This window comes from Cetorhinus maximus, chromosome 9 (assembly GCF_964194155.1).
Source record: "Cetorhinus maximus chromosome 9, sCetMax3.hap1.1, whole genome shotgun sequence".
NCBI lineage: Eukaryota > Metazoa > Chordata > Chondrichthyes > Lamniformes > Cetorhinidae > Cetorhinus > Cetorhinus maximus.
The window spans coordinates 41842481-41861850 of record NC_135887.1 but is presented as its reverse complement, the minus strand read 5'-3'; the positions used below and the strand labels follow the sequence as shown (position 1 = coordinate 41861850).

At 43.1% G+C, this 19370-nt stretch overlaps 1 protein-coding gene across 4 annotated transcripts in view; it reads left to right on the top strand.

Moving 5' to 3' along the window:
• Positions 1 to 19370, top strand: part of auts2a (activator of transcription and developmental regulator AUTS2 a) — a 1158583-nt gene that overhangs the window by 1132946 nt on the left and 6267 nt on the right. For 3 of the 4 annotated variants that reach the window (XM_078548599.1, XM_078548600.1, XM_078548598.1), the window contains exons 18-19: positions 8785 to 8868; positions 15532 to 15754. In XM_078548599.1, the coding sequence (XP_078404725.1) occupies positions 8785 to 8868; positions 15532 to 15754 (307 nt within the window). The remainder of the gene's footprint in view (positions 1 to 8784; positions 8869 to 15531; positions 15755 to 19370) is intronic. The other variant, XM_078548601.1, reaches the window with a different exon arrangement.

Sequence of the window (19370 nt, the reverse complement as noted above, 5' to 3'; positions counted from 1 at the left end):
GAAAATTGAGGCATAAAACAGGCACCAAGGCATATCCAATATGATGGGTGGTTCGCACATAGTTCTGAGTCTGACATGCGCCCTCTGCCATATTAATACAGGTATCAGAATTGGCACCTGGGATCCACACTTGAGACAAGTGTAAGTCTCTTTGCATTTGCAAATAAGGGGCCTAATGCCTGTTTTGACCCTTCTTCATCAAACTGGTTTGCCCAGAACGTCATACGGAAGAACCAGGTCTACATGTGACTTAACCAGCAGTACTTAAAGGCTAATTTTCTAGGCCTTCATGTTTGATGCAATTCCTCAGTTGCCGGCCTTCTGTCACCTCACTGCGTATGTGCCCTAACTGCAGACCATTTGCTTGTTGGATCAGAAGCAGAGAGTTTTCTTTTCAAGTGTATGTAATTAGCGTTATTTAAATAGTGTTTTGAGAAGAAGAGCACAGGAACGTTGGTGAGTGGTTAGTTGGCATAGCAGAACAATACTTGGCTGCAAATCTAATTTTTATTTGAAAACGAATTGAATTGCATTAAAGAGGGGACTTTGAGAAGCAGCTAGATGGGCAAATTAAGGTGGGCCACATGGCCTTTGCTGATCAGTGATTATTTTGTGTTATTTTGTACAATAGTTGTTCAGACGTTACAGGGTGTGGAACAGTAAAATACCCAAATTATTCTAATAGATGTACTAATGCCCTTTTTAAGTGGTGGACTGATATCAAATCTGTGTTAGCAGGAAAAAAAATGAATGATTTGAGTATTACTGAGAACAGTAATTGAGTAATATTCCTGGATTATCCAATCCGGTGGAAATCTAAAAGTTTCCAAAGACTGGAAATCCATGAAGGAAAAGCTAATGCAAAAGCACAATATAGCCGAGCTTGCAGACATGGATTTGTGTCTACATTTCCTCGTAAGATAAGCTTTTGTTTTTGGATTAGTGGGACCCTGGAAGAAACATTTCCTGCACAAAGGAAAGATGAATGGGGAAGTAACCCGTGGCAGCTCATGTGTCCCTTCCAGAGGTTGGTGCAGGAGTGGAATTCTCAGGCCTGAGGCAGATCTCGGTCAGCTGGGGGAGGTAAATGATACGGCTGAATGCTAAAAAGAGGGAGCAAAGGGAGAGCTTCAACGAGGAGGGAGGGAGCATGTAGAAATCAATTGAAGCAGCTGTGAATGAAAATGGGAAGCAGAAAAGAAACCTCAGCAAAGCATAACAGTACCAATTGGTGTTTCGTAGATTGACAAATAACATTTTCAACTTATATCATGATGAATAAATTGCATCCCAGTAAGAAATGTGTCTTCCACTTACACATACAAAGTGAACTTTAAGTTTGGAATAAGTCTCACAGCTTTGGCCCGTTACAGAGAACGCTTGCAATGGATGGCGAGGGTGCATTGTGAAAATGGATGGCGAGGGTGCATTGTGAAAATGGATGGCGAGGGTGCATTGTGAAAATGGATGGCGAGGGTGCATTGTGAAAAGTATGTGTTTAGTACTAGCCCAGGGAAACATGGTGGTAAAGAATATTGCGTCTCAAACATTCTGTGTCACTCATTGCCAGGGTGTAGGCTTTGATTTTTCACATGATTTGCCAATCTCAGATACCATTTCAGGGAGATGTCAAGGAGAGCTTAGACACTCCCGAACTGGAAGATCAGAGGGAGACCATCCTCGGCTGCCCTTCCACTGATTTAAGAGAAAGCAGCAGAGGCTAGGGAGTAGGCCTCCAGAGTTTTAGATTGGCCTGAACTGATGTGAGATGTGGGAAGCTCAGAGATGTGAAACAATTACAAGTGAAAATGGAGAAAATAACAGTCTAATAAGATGTGCATAGAGCGGAACTGTTCACATCCTCAACAGACAGAAATGAATGATTCAAACTTAATTTTAGATTAGGAGACCACTTGTCTTCTTAGTGGGTATCAGACCTTAGCCATCACAATAGTAAGTTGACTACAACGAGGATGTAAGTGGATTTTATAGATAGATGTAAAAGATTTTTCCAAGAAAAGCAATGAGTTCTCCCAGTGCCAATACTTCTTCCTCAACTATCGCCACCAGGAACAGATTGTCTGGTCATTTATCTTATTTATTGTCATTTTCTGCTTGCAAAGCTGCTGCTGTGTTTCACTACCTAACAACAGTGACTATACTTCACAACTAGTAGTTTGGGATGTCTTCAGGATGTTAGCGGAGAATTGGGGTGGGGGGGTGGGGGGAGAGAGCAATTTAAAAGTAGCGCTTGAAACATGAGGGAAGCCAGCTTGCCTCTCCTGGTTGTGCCGATGTGAGGCCCAAGCTGTTTTGGGGCCTGGGCCTCATTAGCATCCTGTTGGGGAGTTGCTGCCGGGCACGTTGGGAAATCCCAGTGATCTCCCGTGCTGAGCCCATTCGACAGGCCAGGACTGGGGCAAAAACGGGGTGAAGTGCGGGGGTGGTCCTGGAATAGATTGGCAGTGGGCTTGAGATTTTTGGGGGGTAGAGGGTGGGGCAGATGGAACAAGATTGCTTCTCCTTGGTTCAGCAAAAGAGATGACAAGTTTCCTGGTCTGCTTCTTGACGTACATCGTTCAGCAGTTTCCTGTCTGTTTGATGTCGGTAGCCTGAGCTCCTATTTACAGGCTCACCTGGAAATGAATTGCACCAGGAGGGCCTTGGTTGCTATTCAGGGGCCTGATGGGCCTGTCTGCCCCAACGCCCCCTCCCCTGGATTTTCAATTGCCAGCTCACCATTTTTCAAGTGAGACGCTGAAACTCAATCCCCAGAATTGCTGTAGACTTCAGCTCCTCCTTTGCACATATAGTTTTAGGGTCACATGTTCGTGTGTTTGATATAGAAATCAGATGAGAATGAAATCACAACTGAGTCACATTTTAAACAAATGTGATCAAAATGAGTCAAGCTAGAATCGTGACTGTGTGGTGCAGTCCAGGCCCAGCCCAGCTCAGGTGCCACAAAAACACAGATAAGGCACCTTTGTGAATGAGAAATTGGGCGCATCCAACCGTGCTCTTGGGGGTGGGGGAGTGGGCACAAATATTTCGACATTTTACTGTTCCAGAGCGGTGTGTCTGTATTAAACCGCAATTTGGTGCAGTCGTGCTTTTTCCTAAGAATTTTTCGGCCTATTTATAATGTTGCTGTCCAGCTTGCTGTATATATCAATCCCCGGACAAAAAGAGGTGCAAGGAAACTCCTCCAGAGGCTTTACCAAGAGCATTGGAGACAGAGCCCCCCACCCCCACCCCCACCCCCAAGGCAAGAATCTCATTTAATCCGATTTTACTTTTCTTCAACAACAACTGACATATTACTGTGCATTTAACGCAGCAAAACACTCCAAACTGCTCAAGAGTGATACCAGTAAAAACGTTTTTGATACTTAGGCATAGAAGAAGATATCAGGACAGGTAACCAAAAGCTTGAGTGAAGTGGTAGGTTTTATGGAGTGTCTCAAAGGAGGAGACAGAGGTAGAGAGTTTCAGTGATTTAATTCAGGGATGCGCAAGAGGCCAGATTTGGAGGAATGCAGAGGCTTGTTGAGCTGGAGGAAGTTACAGATAGGGAGGGATAAGGCCTTGGAAGGATTTGAAAACAAGGGTGAGTGGTTTAAAATGGAAGCATTGCTAAATTGGGAGCTATTGTAGGTCAGCAAGCGCAGGAGTGAATGATGGGGGAATGAGGCTTAGAGTGAGTTAAGATAGGGGCAGCAGCATTGGATGAGTACAAGTTTATGTCAGGTGCAAGTTGGGAGGCCAGCCGGGAGAGCACTGGATTAGTCAAGCTTAGAGGTCATAAAGGGAAGGATGAGGCTTTCAGCAGCAGAAGGGCTGAGGCAGTCAGAGTTTTGGTTGCTACAGATGTGGAAGTAGACAGTCTTGGTGATGGAGTGAATAGATGGTCATGGGCCATGGTTGTGAATGGTCTGGTTCAACTTCAGTCAGCGTCCCAGGATTGAAATGGTGGCTGGGGAAGTGGAGTTTGTGGCAGGAATCAAAGACAAGAGCGACTAAATTTGATAGCACCTGAAAGGGGTTATAGGAATCATCATGCATGATTAACCCATTACAGTGCAGGTACAGCACACCATTCATGCCTGCTCATTCCAATGATTTCAGCATCAAGGCAGTGCTAACTGCACCATTAGCTTATTGGACACATCATTAGGGGCCAACATCATGTGCATTGCTTAAAGCTAGCCTGCATCTCTTAAAGATGCATTGTGGTTGGAACAGGTACTGACAACCATGTAGTAAGTGACTGTGACCTGGGAAACACTGAAGAATAGCACAACATGGGAAGAGAGCAAAGTTCAAGCTTTTTGGATGCTGCACTGGAGGACTTGATGGAGGAAGAGGAAAGAAGGCGAGATGTCCTGTATCTGCATGGAGCCAGGAGTCCCTCCTGACACACATTCAGAGGGCACTGGGAGCAAATAGCCATGGAGGTCAATGCCAGGAATCAAACCCCAAGGACCTAGATGCAGTGCTGACTTCACATGAGTAGCCAAGGTCAGTGAATGCATTTTCAAATGCCATATCCTATAACCTGCACCACCAGCCTCATTCACTACTCAATTCGCCACCTCACCATCACCACTCACCTTAAATCTCTAACATTCATGACTCATACCAAATGTTCATAGCTTCAGCTCACCCTCACACACTTAGCACTGCTGCAAGCCTCACATACACATCTCGCAGTTGCCCATACTGTCTTCTATTCAACTATGAAGCCAAATTGGCCAAACAGATTGTACAATACTCATTGAGACACTTCCCACTTACAGGACAAGGGGTGGTTCTCAACTGAAGGCAACCAGAACGAACAGGAGGGTGACAGGCAGACCAGCATGTCCTCACCCCATGGAGGAGACAGTGCTGTCGATAAATGGGACAGCTGGAGCCATGGCTGGTGGAGATACTGAAATCATTGAAGACAATATTATCCTCATACCTAATCCGCCTTCTCATATCCCACCTCACCCATTATCCCATACTTTCTTCTGATTTACAAGCAGCACGTGGTGTAAACACACACTTATTTCTTTCCTCCCCCATCCTGCTTCACAACCTTACCCTTGTGCCTTTCTCCTTTCAGATACTCAAGAACTGTAACCTGCCCAATCAGTAAAGGAGCAGCAAGTTCCTGATGATGAAGATGCACCATCATCAGTTTCACACTCACAGCTACCAGCTCAGCTGCTGACACTGTGCATAATTTAGACAATAGGATAGAGGCAAGATTTGCATGTGGTGAAGCAACAGGCTGCAGCCAGAGCAAGGGGGTTGGCGGGGAGGCAAGGATAGCACTGATGCCAGCACACCAGAGGAGGAGGTTGCCCACAAGTTCTGTTGCAGAGGGCTCAGATGAACATGGTGATGGAGTGGCCTGCAGAATACTGATAGGTATGCACAACAAAACGCTTAGTGCATTGGGAAGCCTGCCAGAAAGCCTGCAGTCAATTCCAAGGAACATTGAGGAGTCCAGCACCAACCTGACACAAGGCTTTGTGCAGAGCTTGGAGTCATCCTTTCCAGCATGGAAGTGGTGCCAACTCTATTTGCACACTTGTGAACCCAACCATGCTGAGCATTTGATGGCCAATATCTTAGCTCCCATTTCAATAAAGCAACATTCACCCAATGTCTGAATACTATAGTGGAAGCTCAGACTGCTGTCATGTCAGGTCAGATTGCTGCTATTCATGCTCAGATTGCACAATCATGGCTGTAGATTACATTGTGCAAAGGTGCTTGTAGGGTATCATAGAAGTCTAACATTCTGCCCTCCAACAGCTTTCTAGAATTGCTGCTGCACCACCCCAGGGCTGTGGCTCAATGGAACGCAAACCTGCTCTCCTCTTTCATGATGGCAGCATTTGCCTTCCCACTCTTGCCACTCCACCATGACCATTGCGGTTGCCTGTCAGCCAACCTTCCCAGAGTGCTGCCACCCAGGCCGAGATGGTGCATCTAGCCCTGAGTTTCTCGAGGTTGTCTTTCAAGGCCATCTGCAGTGTCATTCACTGGAAGTCAGCAGCCTTCCACCAGCTATGCTGCAGCCAGTGAGGTAACATTGCATTGGGAGCACTAGGTCAGGCAAAGGTTCAAGGGAGACCGGCACTCAGGGAATGCACAAGGGGTGATTATTGACTTCCATATGCAGTGTTGCATGGTTTCATTTATCAGTCTGGTTTGTGATGTTTTACTTTGTGGTGTTTTTTATTTTCGCATTATGGCCAAACAGATACTGTGATGCTTAGTGACAGAGGAAAGGTAAAGTGTGGGTCTGTTGGTGAAAGGTGAATTGGGGTTGTGGTTACTGATGCCAATCAGATGATCCCTTCACAGACAGCTTGGACAGAAAGAGGTTGTCTAGGTTGTCCTGCTTTCTTGCTTTTCCCCTCATTCTGTTCTTTATCCTCATGCTCCTGCTGCTCAGCTGCTTAGAGACTGACCCCTAATGATGGTAAGGTTGTGCAGCATGCTGCAGACCATCACAATTCTTCACCCCTCTGCTGGGTGCTGCAGGGCCCCTCCAGAGCAGTCCAGATTGCAGAAGCCTTGTTTCAGAACAACAAAGGTCTGTCCTATCACATTTTGTGTGGCAGCATGGCTTTCATTGTATGAATGCTGCATTAGTGTATGTGGGGGAGTTGCATGCCAGAATCATCAACCGGGTAGTCAGCAGAGAGCCTTTGTCACCCAGTAGCTACCTTTTGGACAGCCACAGAATGATGGGGGCTTATCTTTACCCCCAAGGTAAGGAGATCAGGGAGAATGGAATAGAAAGATGAAGATGGAGTAGGGTGGGAAAAGGCACATGTGAAGCATAAACACTGATTGTGTGGGATGGCCTGTTTCTGTTCTGGAAATACTGTGCAATTCAATGGAAGCAGTGGTTCTCTGCAATTAATTCAGATGGTAAGATACTCCAGAACCCAAGGGATAATTGATGACGTCCACTTGGCTCTACAGGATCTTGTCCACAATTCCACCATCTTCATGAACCACAAGCGGGTAACTGAACATGCAGCTTGCCTGTGACTTTCATGTACAGAATAATGCAGGTCAGTGCATGCTTCCTCAACATCAGCCTCAATTATTTAGCCTGCTGTGCTTGATTCAGACAGAAGAATGCAAGATCGGCCGCAGTGCTTTGAAGCCATGGTTCATGGCCACTCTTAGACAACCAGAACCACTTGGCGTGCAGGTTATGAGGATTTAAACAGAAATCACTGGAGGCATCCTGATAAAGGTCGTGGTTTGTCCTCCGATGTCGAGCAAAAGCCTTCCATTTCATCATTACTGCATAGCTTAGCCATTTAAGAAGACAGCAGCATGAAGCAGATGAAAGAGGAGGACAACTAGCCAGTGGATGAGCACTATGTATAGCAACAGCCAGATAATAATGCCTGTATAATACTCGTATTAGCACCTTTGTGGATTGCTGGAGCCATACACAAGGCCCTTTTTTAGATGAAGTCTTCTTGAATCCCAGTCAGCCAATGCATCAGCAGTCATTTCCACATCTTCATTACGCTGTGTTCAGTATACCCTCACCTACATTACCAGTTCCTGCAAATAAACTCTAATAGATTCAATTGCTTCCTTCTGCTGAACCATGAATCAGTATCATGCCATTAGCACACTCAGAACCAGTGCTGCCAGAACTGCAAAGAATATTGCTATCAAACTCTGGACAACTCAGTTACACCAATATAAGATGACTTTGGGCTGTGTTGCACCTAATAGCTGGGGCATAAAACTACACTACAACATTATTCTGATAAATTTAAGGAACATGCATGATACATGGGAAAACGAGATATGTAAATGAGTGGCAGAGAGTTTCTGCAGATGTACGTTGGAAGTGGCAAATGATCGAGGAAATTTGCACATAAGAATATTTCAGTGTAAATCAGTCTTGGAGGATGCGCTGCAACTCTTACAACAAAGCTTATCAAGAAATTCCAATTCACGCTGCCTTACTCCACCCTATTCACGGTGCTTAGGAATCTCGCTCACATCACAGTGTCTAGATGTCTGCAATTAGAAGTCTACTGATCTATCAGATGAGAAAATTAGAACAACTTCTGAAGGTGAAGGACAGAACAGAATTTGTCTCCTTCATGAACCAGTTACCACAATTTATCCCCTTTAGCACCTCCATTTGTTCCAATTAGTTCCTGCTGAATATTTTTCTTGTAACTGTAAATATTGATCAGATGAGTGGGAGGAGCTCTAACTGAGTGGGGCTAGGCTTCATCTCTGATCTATGATTAGAAGCAGGTTGGGAGTTTGTAACACAACGCGCAGAGGAAATTTTTCAAATGAGGGGATTGCTATGTGCTTCTGGGTTGGTGATTGAAGTTCCATATTGCACCAAGCTCCTCACAAATATATACCCAATGTCGTGGTTTGTAACCACCATTCAAAATCTTATTTCTTAATACGGAGGAGAAGGGAAATAGATATGCTAGTTCAAATTCTATGAAGTGTTTCGTGTTTCATGTTTTTGGGTTGTGTAAATGGTGAAGCTTCCCTTTAAAGGCAGCTTGAACAAAGTCTTGTCTCTATTTCAACCTGACATCATGAGCACTGAATTACTTCTGACACTGGGTGGCCGTTCTAGCTTCCTGTTAAATGAGTTTAGTTAAGTCAAAGGATTATTTTTAATTACAGTTAGAACCATTGAAAGATTTTTTTTTTAATTAAATGATTTTGATCCAAGGTGTAACTGGTGGACACATATTGGTTTGTATTTTTTAGAGCCATTTAATAGACCAAGTGGTTTGAGTGGTCTGAGATCCTTAAGTAACAGCGCCTTTGGTGGACTGGGGAACCCTTCAATCAGTGAGTATCTCTGTCCTTTCAGTTCTTTGTATGACTCTCTCATGTTTTACGTTGAGAAGTGATACTTTGGCTGATACTTAAGCGGTACTGAGCCAGTACTGTGAGTTATAGCACAACCAGGACTGTTTAGCCATGAAACAAATTCAAATCTATGCTGGTGAACTAAAATTGAGATAGACGTATGTTGTTGAGCTTGTCATTAGATTAGATTGCATCTGTGTGGATCACTCCTGTGTTTGTTACAACATAGCTGTGTGACATCTGTCTGTTGTACCGTTCTGTATACTTGTGTTTCACACCTGCTTACGCTACAGAGTCTTTGTATGTGCCACATCTGTGTATACTACCCCATCTGTGCCACACTTGTGTCTAGCTCCCCTGTGTATACTATACCTATCTGTGCATATTACACATATATGTTGCCTTTATGTTGAATACTCCTGTGTGTTATACCTATGTATATTACACTTCTCTCTCTCATATCTGTGTATACGTGTATTATGCTTGTGCGTATCACTTCTATGCCACATGTGTGTACACGGCACCTTTCTCTTATCCAAGTATGTAAAATACTCGTGTATATTGGTGTCAAACTTGTGTTGAACACCGTATTGGAGTATATTGCACCCATCTTTATCAACTGATATACTGATTCAGGTAACAAACCTACCTGAATTACATAGAATCACAATCCCTTCCATAGTTTCATTGTATCATGCTTACATATACCAGAACTGTTTTACATCAATCTGTATCACTTAGCTGTATTGCACCTGTCTCCCGGGCGGAATCTTACGGCCTCTCCTACCAGCGGGATTTTCCAGCTCAGTCAAAGTCAATGGACTTTTGAACGGCTCTCTGCATTTTCCAGCCCCGCCCCCTCCACAACGGGGCTGTAGAGTTCCACCCCGTGAGTGCAGGCTACATTGTCAAACCTTGCCCAAGTCATCATTCATGCAAGCCAAGACATTGAATGGCAGCAGGTTATTGGGCCCATTGGTCTATGGGTCAGTTCCACAATAGGGTGTGCATTTTCCAAATCAACCAAAAGAGGAGCTCAAATATTTTAAGGTTTGTTAAGATTCTGACATCTCTGATTGACTTCACAACAGAAAGCCTGACTCAGAAGATGAATACCCCTGAGATTTTGAGCTGCCATAGAGTGCTCAGTCTCCACCTGCTCTTCATCCGTGTCCTTGTGCCTGGTAGTCTGTTTGATGTCACTTACCGCACAGCAACACAACATCTAGTTGAAGAGTTAGTGGACATTGGCAATTCTTTTCCTGGATCTTATTTCTATGCCATTTTTTAAAAAAGGAATTCTACTGTATGTTATGTTTTATGATGTACACTATTATGGATTTCTTGCAACTATCAACCCTTGCTTTTCTTTGCCTTCATATAATGTTATCACTTTTGATAGGTTGCCATTCCATATTGTCATTTTAGAAATATCTGAGAGAACCTGTGATGAGTTGTCTACATTCATGTGCCCTCGAGTCTATAGAAGATTTAAATTGACTATTTGTGGTTCTCAATCATAGTAAACTGAAACCTTCAATGGATTGCACTGTGACACATTGCACAGTTCTTGGAGTAGTAGAGCCTGAGTTCATATTCATCTTCGTGACTCCACACACACTGACGTCCTGATCTGAACTATCCCATGTTACAAAGTTGCCAACACTTGAGGTCTATGATCTGCAGAAGTTTTTTTTTCTCTTGTAATTCACATGGAAAATGTAAACATACAGTTAGATTTTCTGACTGAATCATGAATATTAAAAGAACTTCAGCAAAACATAGGATTATGAATGAATTGTTGTGTTGAGAATACTTGGGTTAACTAAGTAGGGACAGATAAGAAATCAGTGAATCAGTAACTTGGGGCTGCTGTCGGCTTATGTCACTGGCTGGATTTAGAGCCAAAACACTAGGAACCTGCCCCTGAGCATCCAGCTTGTCCTCCGCACTACAGATTTCTGGATGAAAATGATATGTTAAAGAGGAAGAAAGGAAAAAGGAACTGAGATTAAAGCCCACATTAAACACAATGCTAGTGGCAGAAACTTGGTCCAGTGCAGTTGTAGTATCAGTACAACGGTAGCAATGTGTATTTAGTGGTGTCAGTGAGATTATTGTGTTAATAGATCAGAAATTAGAAGAAAAACTGTTCAGCAAATCACAAAGAGAGTAAGTTGGAAAGGATAGGAAAAACAGCAAGATAGGGAAAGAGAAATGATTTTATGGAGGAAAATGGGGAGAGGCAGTAATGAAAGTGCAGAACAATCCTGAAAGCAGGGATAGAAGGATAGTAAAATAACATGAGGAAAAGTGGTGGATAAAGAAAAGGAGCCAAAGTTAAAGTAAGATATCTTGATAGATGCAGAAAAAAGTGAGATGGTGACTTAAAATGAAGAACGAAAGAGGTGAAAGAAAATGTAAATATTTTCAATGTCAAGAAAATGTTCATGATAGACTGAATGAGACCTGCAGAATCAAGGTCAGTCTGACTAGCTCATAATCCACTTTGTTTGGACAGAAAACCGTTTGACAAGGTTGCTGTTCTCCATTGACATCCAGTGCTGTTCCTGAAGTATTGCAGCAGTATTGTGTTGCACAGGATGGTGCTGTTGGTCTGCGTTCCATTTTTTTTTTTACATCTGAAGGAATGGCTATGATTTCATTGCTCATTCACCAGTAAAATTAGGTCAGTTACTTTCCTTTAAAAAGAGGAAATGCTGTAACTTTACTGAATAGTTGGTACCACTTTCACCGTGGAGCAACATTTCCTTTGCTACTGGACGGGTGACCAAACTAAATTCCATGGGCATTAAACAACGCTCCTCCTTCCACCCTTACTTGCATCCTGCAAGCTTGGCACTGGAAGTTCAGGCACTTCTGCTTTGTTTGAGGTTATATTTTTTTCCCTGATTCGGGTTCCTAGAATCTTGGATGTTACAGCACTGAAACAGATTATCCGGTCTATTAAGCCTGAGTCGGTGCCTTTCACCTGCCCCTAATCTGATCAACGGTCATGCTCACACTTCATGCCCTGTAACATCCATCATCTTCAAGCAACTATCCTTTAAAAGGCTCTTCCATATTCTAGCCACCTTCTGTAAAGATTACTTTTCTAACCTACCCCTTAATTGTTGTTGTGATTTCCTGAAATTTGTGTCCCCTCATTGATGTCTTGCTTACAAGTGAAAACAGTCCACAACCGCATACCCTAACCTAACTTTTCATGATTTTTGTGACCTTTATCCTGCACAATCAATGCTAACTTTCCTTACAACTTCAGAATTTGCAAAGCAAATTTGTCAATCACATGACAAACATGGCTGAATACTTCTGTATAATGTGAACAAACATTGCTGTCCACCCCAAGCCGAGGAGTGCACTCGTAGGGACAAGGCAATGAGCTGGGAAAGAAAATACGTCAGGGCACTGGACCATTTGGTGGTGATGTGACAGTGGTGCAGTCTATTCCTGTACTTTTCTAACATTCAGAGCTAGAAAAAACCAGAAGCTCAACATAATTAATTCTTTTGAAGCTCACATGTGTGTGGACAATTTTAGTGAAGCAGCAATCAATGTGACTGCTGAGAATACAGTGGTTCCCTTTGTTCTGGTTTTGTTCCTGTATTGTGTGAGCCACTGGTACATTTACTATCCATTCCTAGTTGCCCTTTGAAGGTAGTTGTAGGTCTTCTTGAACCACCACAGTCCTTGTGGAAATGGCCCTCCCACAATGGCATTAGGCAGGGAATTCCGGGATATTAACAATGAAAGAATAATGAAATACATCTAAGTCAGGATGGTTTGTGACTCAGCAATGATGTTGTTTCCATTTCGTTGTTGATCTCATCCTTCTCAGTGGTAGAGGCGTTGGGAAAGTAAGTGCTATCAAAGTAACCTGTGCAGCTTGCAAGATTGGTTATAGTATGTACATTACGTTGTCTGTGAAGGTGGTGGATATTTAGTCTGGTGGCAGGGGCACTGATCAAGCAAACTGTTACACCCCAAATGGAGGTGAGCTTTTTGAGTATTGTTGCAGTTGCACTCATCTAGGCAAATATTCCATTGCAGTCCTGATTTGGGCCTTATGTATGGTGGGTAGGCTTTGAGAGGTCAGGTGGTGAACCGCCTGCTGTTAAGCCCAACCTCATGCCCTGTCTTTATACCCACAATTTTGTTACTGTTAAGCTTCTCGTTAGTGGTGACTCCTAAGATGTTGATGGACAGGGTCAAGTCTGGTGGTGATGTTGATGTACAAGGGGAGATGATGGTACAGTAGCCTGGTGCTTACAATACTGAACAGCAACTCAGAAGTCATGAGCTTGGGTAATTCCACCAAAGCTTGTTGTGAAATTAAATTCAATAAGTCTGGTCATTTTGGGCTGGGAGCAGAAAAATAATCTCAAAAGCTCCTGGTTAGTTGTATAGATCAAAACTATTCGCTAATGTTCTTCAGGAAGGCAATCTCCCACTCCTGCAAGCTCTGGCTTTTATGTGGCTCCAGATTCAAACTACATGGTTGACCCTTAATGGCTACTGAAGTGCTCTAGCAAGCCACCCAGTTGTAAACAATCACTGCAGAGTTAAGTAATAAGATGTTGCTTATGACTGCTAATACCTGAATGTTACAATTCACTGTCACATGTTTCTTGGTTTGCATTGTGCTCACACAGGAATGTAGCAAGATTAACATTTGAGACTATCCTCCCAGTAGAAAGAGGCTATAAAGACAGCAAGGGTAGAGGAAATTTGGGATTTAAATACAGAAAATTACTCTGCATTCATGTATAATTTACTGCTTTTTGATTGCATTTACCACAAGTGGACATCATGTTTCCTTCGTCCTGAATTCTGAGGCATTCATTTATGTTGAACAATAGGCAGACTAGGGTGATCCTCCAAAAAACTGGATGCATAGTCCCCAGCTGATGCACTTTGATAACTCATTCTGTCACTGAGCATACCGTATGCATTGTACACTTAAGAGGAGTAGATTGTAAAAGTGAACCCATGTAGACTTGGTCTAATTGTTGAGGCGAAACATCACTGAGTCTGTTCAGATATTTTTATTGTAAAGAATCTAAGTCCACACTTGAAAAGCTTGTTCTAAACACTGCCTATATTGTAGATTGTGCCTCAACAATTCCAGTAGTTCAGTTTTTGATTGGTGTTTAATGGGTTGGATGAATCCAGTTCATTGTTGCTTTGCTTACCTTGTTTGTTTAATCGATCAAACCTAAATGAGATTAATCTTTTGAATTATTTAATTTTTTCATATTTAAAAAAAATTGTTTTAGTATGTACAGATGCTTTAGTTCCTCTATGCACTGTTGGAAATGATTCTGAGTTGAATAGACTAGGAAGGTCTCACTAATGAACCTAGTGTTAAATGAGCTCCACCAAGGCAGAATTGGGGGTTTGCCATAACTAGCACTGGATTTTACCATGTACTTTGGGACCCTGACATCAGCATGAAATGCAGGTCCCAAGCCTACACTTGCCGCCAATGGGACAGGCTCAGCAATTTTACCGTAGGAAGCCTCCTAATTGAGGCCCGTGGTGCAGTTAAGGATGGCAGGTGGGCTCCTGATGTTCTTGGCTCAATCAAAGGGCCGGCAGCTCTGAAGCTTCAGCAGCAGCAAAAGGAAAAGTGGGTGTGAGATCTCGAGGTCTCAAAATGGAGGCACCATCATAGAGGTAAATGCACATTAAAGTTCAAGATGGCCAAGGGAGAAAGCCCTGCTGATAGTAGGCTAAACCCTTCCAGGGGGAGCGTTATGTCATGGGGACTTCATTTCCTGTTTACAGACCCCTCTGTGGGGCATCTAAGCCCCCTGAGCAGCTGCAGGATGGCTGACTCCATGGAGCTGGCAGCCTCTTCACATGATGGGGGTCTGCCCTGCTGTCGACAAAATGCTAGTGGCATTGTAAAATGGTCCTCAATAAGGCCTTTAATTACGCAAATTGGCTGCCTGCCTCCTTAGAGCAGGCAGGTGATCCACCACCAGCATCAGGACTGCCTTGGGGAGCCATCCCAACGTTACTCTTTGCTATTTTACCAGTACCATCCCACCACCCACGTTCCTGCCACGTGGAGACTGGTAAAATTCTGCCTTTGATCTCGGTACAACCGGCCGAAGGAATGGAAAAGCAGCCAGAGTGCCCCTTGATTAGCACTTTCCGGTGACCCCTGCTGGAAATAATATGCAAGTGGACATGGGATTCGCCAACTAAAATTCATGCACTGTCTTGGATGAGCTAGTGGAGTGTTCCATGAAACGAAACTCCATCATGACTCCCTGCATGTGAAGGGGAAATGAGGGTAGAAGGAAAAATCTTTCTTTAAATTTATCTCTTAGTTACCAAAATGAGATGCAATCCTTGCAAACCGGTTTTGCATTTTGTAATTTCCCGCTACATTTGTGGTAGTTAGCGATGATTTAAAGAGTTAAACGGCAATGTGAGTGCCCGGTTCTTTCTTGTAAATTGCTGTAATTTTTCCCTTCTTTGTTTCCAGCTGCCAATAGTATGTATACATTTTAAACTCAGAGTGCATTGCTTGGTAAGTACTGACACACCAAACTGCCAGACTTCTTAAACATTGTTTTTTTTTTTGTATTTTTGTTTTTTCAACCATTTCAGCATCCAACACAATGTTCAGCCACAAAGATGGCCCCAGTATGCAGAGCTTTAGCAACCCTCACGAACCTTGGAATCGACTCCACCGAACGCCACCTTCGTTTCCAACCCCACCCCCTTGGCTGAAGCCAGGGGAGCCAGAGCGCAGTTCCTCTGTAGCAGCTCATGACAGAGATAGAGATGTAGAAAAACGAGACTCTTCTGTTAGTAAAGATGAAAAAGAAAGGTACGAAGGGTTAAGCAATAAATTCATCCAGTCCGATTCTATATTTTAAAAAAAAAAGCATCGAACTCGAAGGTGTGGGTTGTTCATTGTCATATAATGTCACGGCAAACTTCCTTCAAATCCAATTGGCTGATTCATGTGCAATATTAATACCTGTACCTCAGTTGAGAATTTACACATTTAATATTTACATTTTAACATTCAACTAATTGTAATTGATGTTAGGTGCCTTCAGTCTTTAAATTCAGTGAAATGTGCAGCTCGTAATCTACACTTTACTCAGTTTTATTCATTCCCCATTTTTAGAGTATTTTTCCAGTCTCCTTCTAGCTTTTCTTCCATGTGTACCAGCCTCTGTTGGACAGTGTGAGCAGGACAGCCTGTTCCCAGCTTTCAGCCTGTTGCTACCCTGTGAAGAGCCTCCAGGGGACGTACAAAAATAGTATGAATTGACAAACCCTGACCCTCTCCCACAGTTTCCTCCTCCTCCCAGCTTGATTCAATGGCCGTTTTATAAAAGGCTGAACCATGATCTGAGTCTGACTGCTGGAGGAAGAGGAGATATGCTACACCCAAACATTGTGTGGCACAGTCCATCGATGTGCTCTATTATCAGACTTTGTCCATTGGCTTTACACAATTGATTTTAAAAATGCACAATTTTCCTTTGAAAAGCCATCATAAACAAATAGCTGGAAAAATAAATAAATAGGTAGCTGAGGGAAATAATGGTTTAGTATATTGTTGAGTTTACTGCTCAGGTACTTTGCGTGATCAGCATAAAGGGAGCACTGCCCTATTTCTGACCAAGGAGTATCTGATAATGTTATAAATCACAAAATAAGCACCACTGTTCCATTCTTTGCTGAACACAGGTAGAGAGTCTATGCTCTGAAACAGAAAGCTGCTATTTTAAGGAAGCACACTTAGATTCAAGTAGGAACTCAGCAATATCCATTTTTAAAAAAAAAGCTTTTATTTCAAAATCATGTTTTAGGAATTTACTAAAGTAATTCTTTACAAATAATTATAATTGCTTGAGTGGGTTCCAAAACTTCAGTTAATGGGCATTTTTATTCATTTTTGATAGTGGAGCCTCTTTTGAAACCAAAGGCTGTTATATTAATTTTAATATTAAATATATTGCTGAAAAGAGAGACATTTTGTTGAAGTTTTTTGTCTTGCACTCATCAGGACATTCACAAGAATACCAGTGTAAGGGAAATAACAAACTTCCCTTACATTGGCATTCTCGTGAGTCATCCTGATGAGTGCAAGAACGAAAAACTTCGTCTAAATGTCTCTCCTTCCAGCAGTACTCAAGTTCTGTACTACCAAATGACTATTAATATTAAATATATAAATGATCAACTACCTAGTCCAGGTAGCTAAAAACAGCAACAATATATGCATGATATTTTAAAAGTGACACCCCTTGAACCTATTTTTTAAAAATCCAGGAAGTATATGAGCTAAAAATGTCACATCATTCCATTTTTATTTTATTTTGCATAGAACTAAGTACAGATATAGATGTAACTGTAACATCACAAATTAGCCATGTTCTGTATAGTATGGTACATTATTACACAGTCACTAATGGGTTCTTCAAAGAGATGATTAGCTACTATCAGTGAAAAGGGAATTAAAATGGTGCTACCTGCCTCTTAACTAGTGAAATTTTAGTTAGCCTAGAGTACTCAAAACTCAGCAATGTGAATCAGAAACAAAGTGCCTTTCTGATATATAAAAACTGGTGCTAATTTTTTCCTTAGAAACAAGTATTGTAGCAACTAAATAGAACCCATTATTGATCCGAGGTGTTCATCATCTCTGAGAGATTACCATTGCAATGCCCATAAAGTTGTGCTATGGCTGTACTGTTGCACACTGGAATTCATTTTGACATGATGTGAATCCTGAAAGGCACACCTTCAAGTTCACTATGCATTTAGAGTACACCTCTGACAGCACTGCAAACTAATGGTATTGGCAAAGAAAAATTTGTCTGAGATTATATTCTGAATGGTTTGGAACAATGTCTCAGGATATTATTCTGTTAAGGATTTGGTGACAAATATGAATTCTATTTTTGTATTGCTAAATGTTGTTATGTTGATTCTTTTTACCTTAATATAAAGTTTAGCACACTAATTATGTAATACTGATGCAATGGGAGGAAATTTTATAGATTAGGATTTTATCTAGAAGGATTTTATGTCTCGTACAAGAATCCTGTTGGCGAGGGACAATTCGTCAAGAAAGTGCCCTCCTATTTGTTACTCTTTGTAGCTAATAACATGGGGAAACTCTTTCGAGTTATCAACAGTCACAGATTGCAACTCTTTTGAGTACAATCACAGTTCTTGGTTTCCAGGAGTGGGACATGAACCCACAACCCTCTGATTCAAAGGCGAGGGTGCTATGAACTGGAGTGAGTGCAGTTGTATGAATCTGGACTGCCCTACGTTGTTGACTTTGAACTCTACAGCACACTTCTGGATATTTCTCCCATTCCAGCGTAGGCCTCTTCTCAAGATCATTAGGGCAGCCATTCATGGGATCAGTTAATCTCTTAACATGATGGGTAGAAAACCCATGCACATCAGTGATACCACTTTTCAGAGTGCATTAGCAAAAAATTGATAAAACACATGGAAGTAAAACTTGAGTGACAGCTTTGGTAAAGGTGGATGCGAATACTTCATGACATTTTTTACAAGGCCTAATAATATCAGTAAAATGTTATCACCATGGGAATGAAACCAAAGTGGTTCCTTGATTGGTTTGGCTCTGCTAAATCCAGTTATATCCGACTAATCATCCCCTATTCTTATTGGTGACTAATCACCAGAGGGACACTAAGTGCAAGCAGCTGCACTCTACAGTTGATTACACTCACAGCTAAGAATAAGGAGTATTCATTTGATCATCCCCTCCTTGCTTGTAGTAAAGGTGTGATTATTTGTTTTACCTCTCCCATCACCTATATGTTAACCATTTGAGTCCATGGACTGGATTTAATGCTTCCTCAGCAGCAGGCTTGAAAGTTGCAGCGGTGGGGGAGGAGGCGGGGTGGGTGCATGTTCAATCCAATAGATAAGCCTGCCCATTGCCCACCTATCTGCCCCTGCCTCCACTGCGATTGTACCAGCAGCCGGGCTGGTGTCGGGTGGCCTTCCCAACAATGAGCCAATTGAAGCCCACTTATGGTCCTCATCCTGCTGCCGCCAACATTTAACCAGCAGTAGGAGAAGGGGTCACAACAAGGGGCCAGCCTGGAAGATGGTGAGCAGGGTGTCCCTCCTCCTTAACTGGCCTCCTCGGCCCATCAGAGGGCCTCCAAGTTGTAACCACCACCACCCCCCTCACCACCTCACCACCCCCTCACCCCCCTCACCCCCCACCCCCTCCTCACCCCCCACCCCCTCCTCACCCCCCACCCCCTCCTCACCCCCCCACCCCCTCACCCCTCCCCTCCCCCTCCCCCCCTTCCCTCCCCCTCCCCTCGCCCTCGCCTCACCCCCTCCCCTCACCTCACCCCCTCACCTCACCCCACCCCCTCCCGTCACCTCACCCCACCCCCTCCCCTCCCCTCACCCCACCCCCTCCCCTC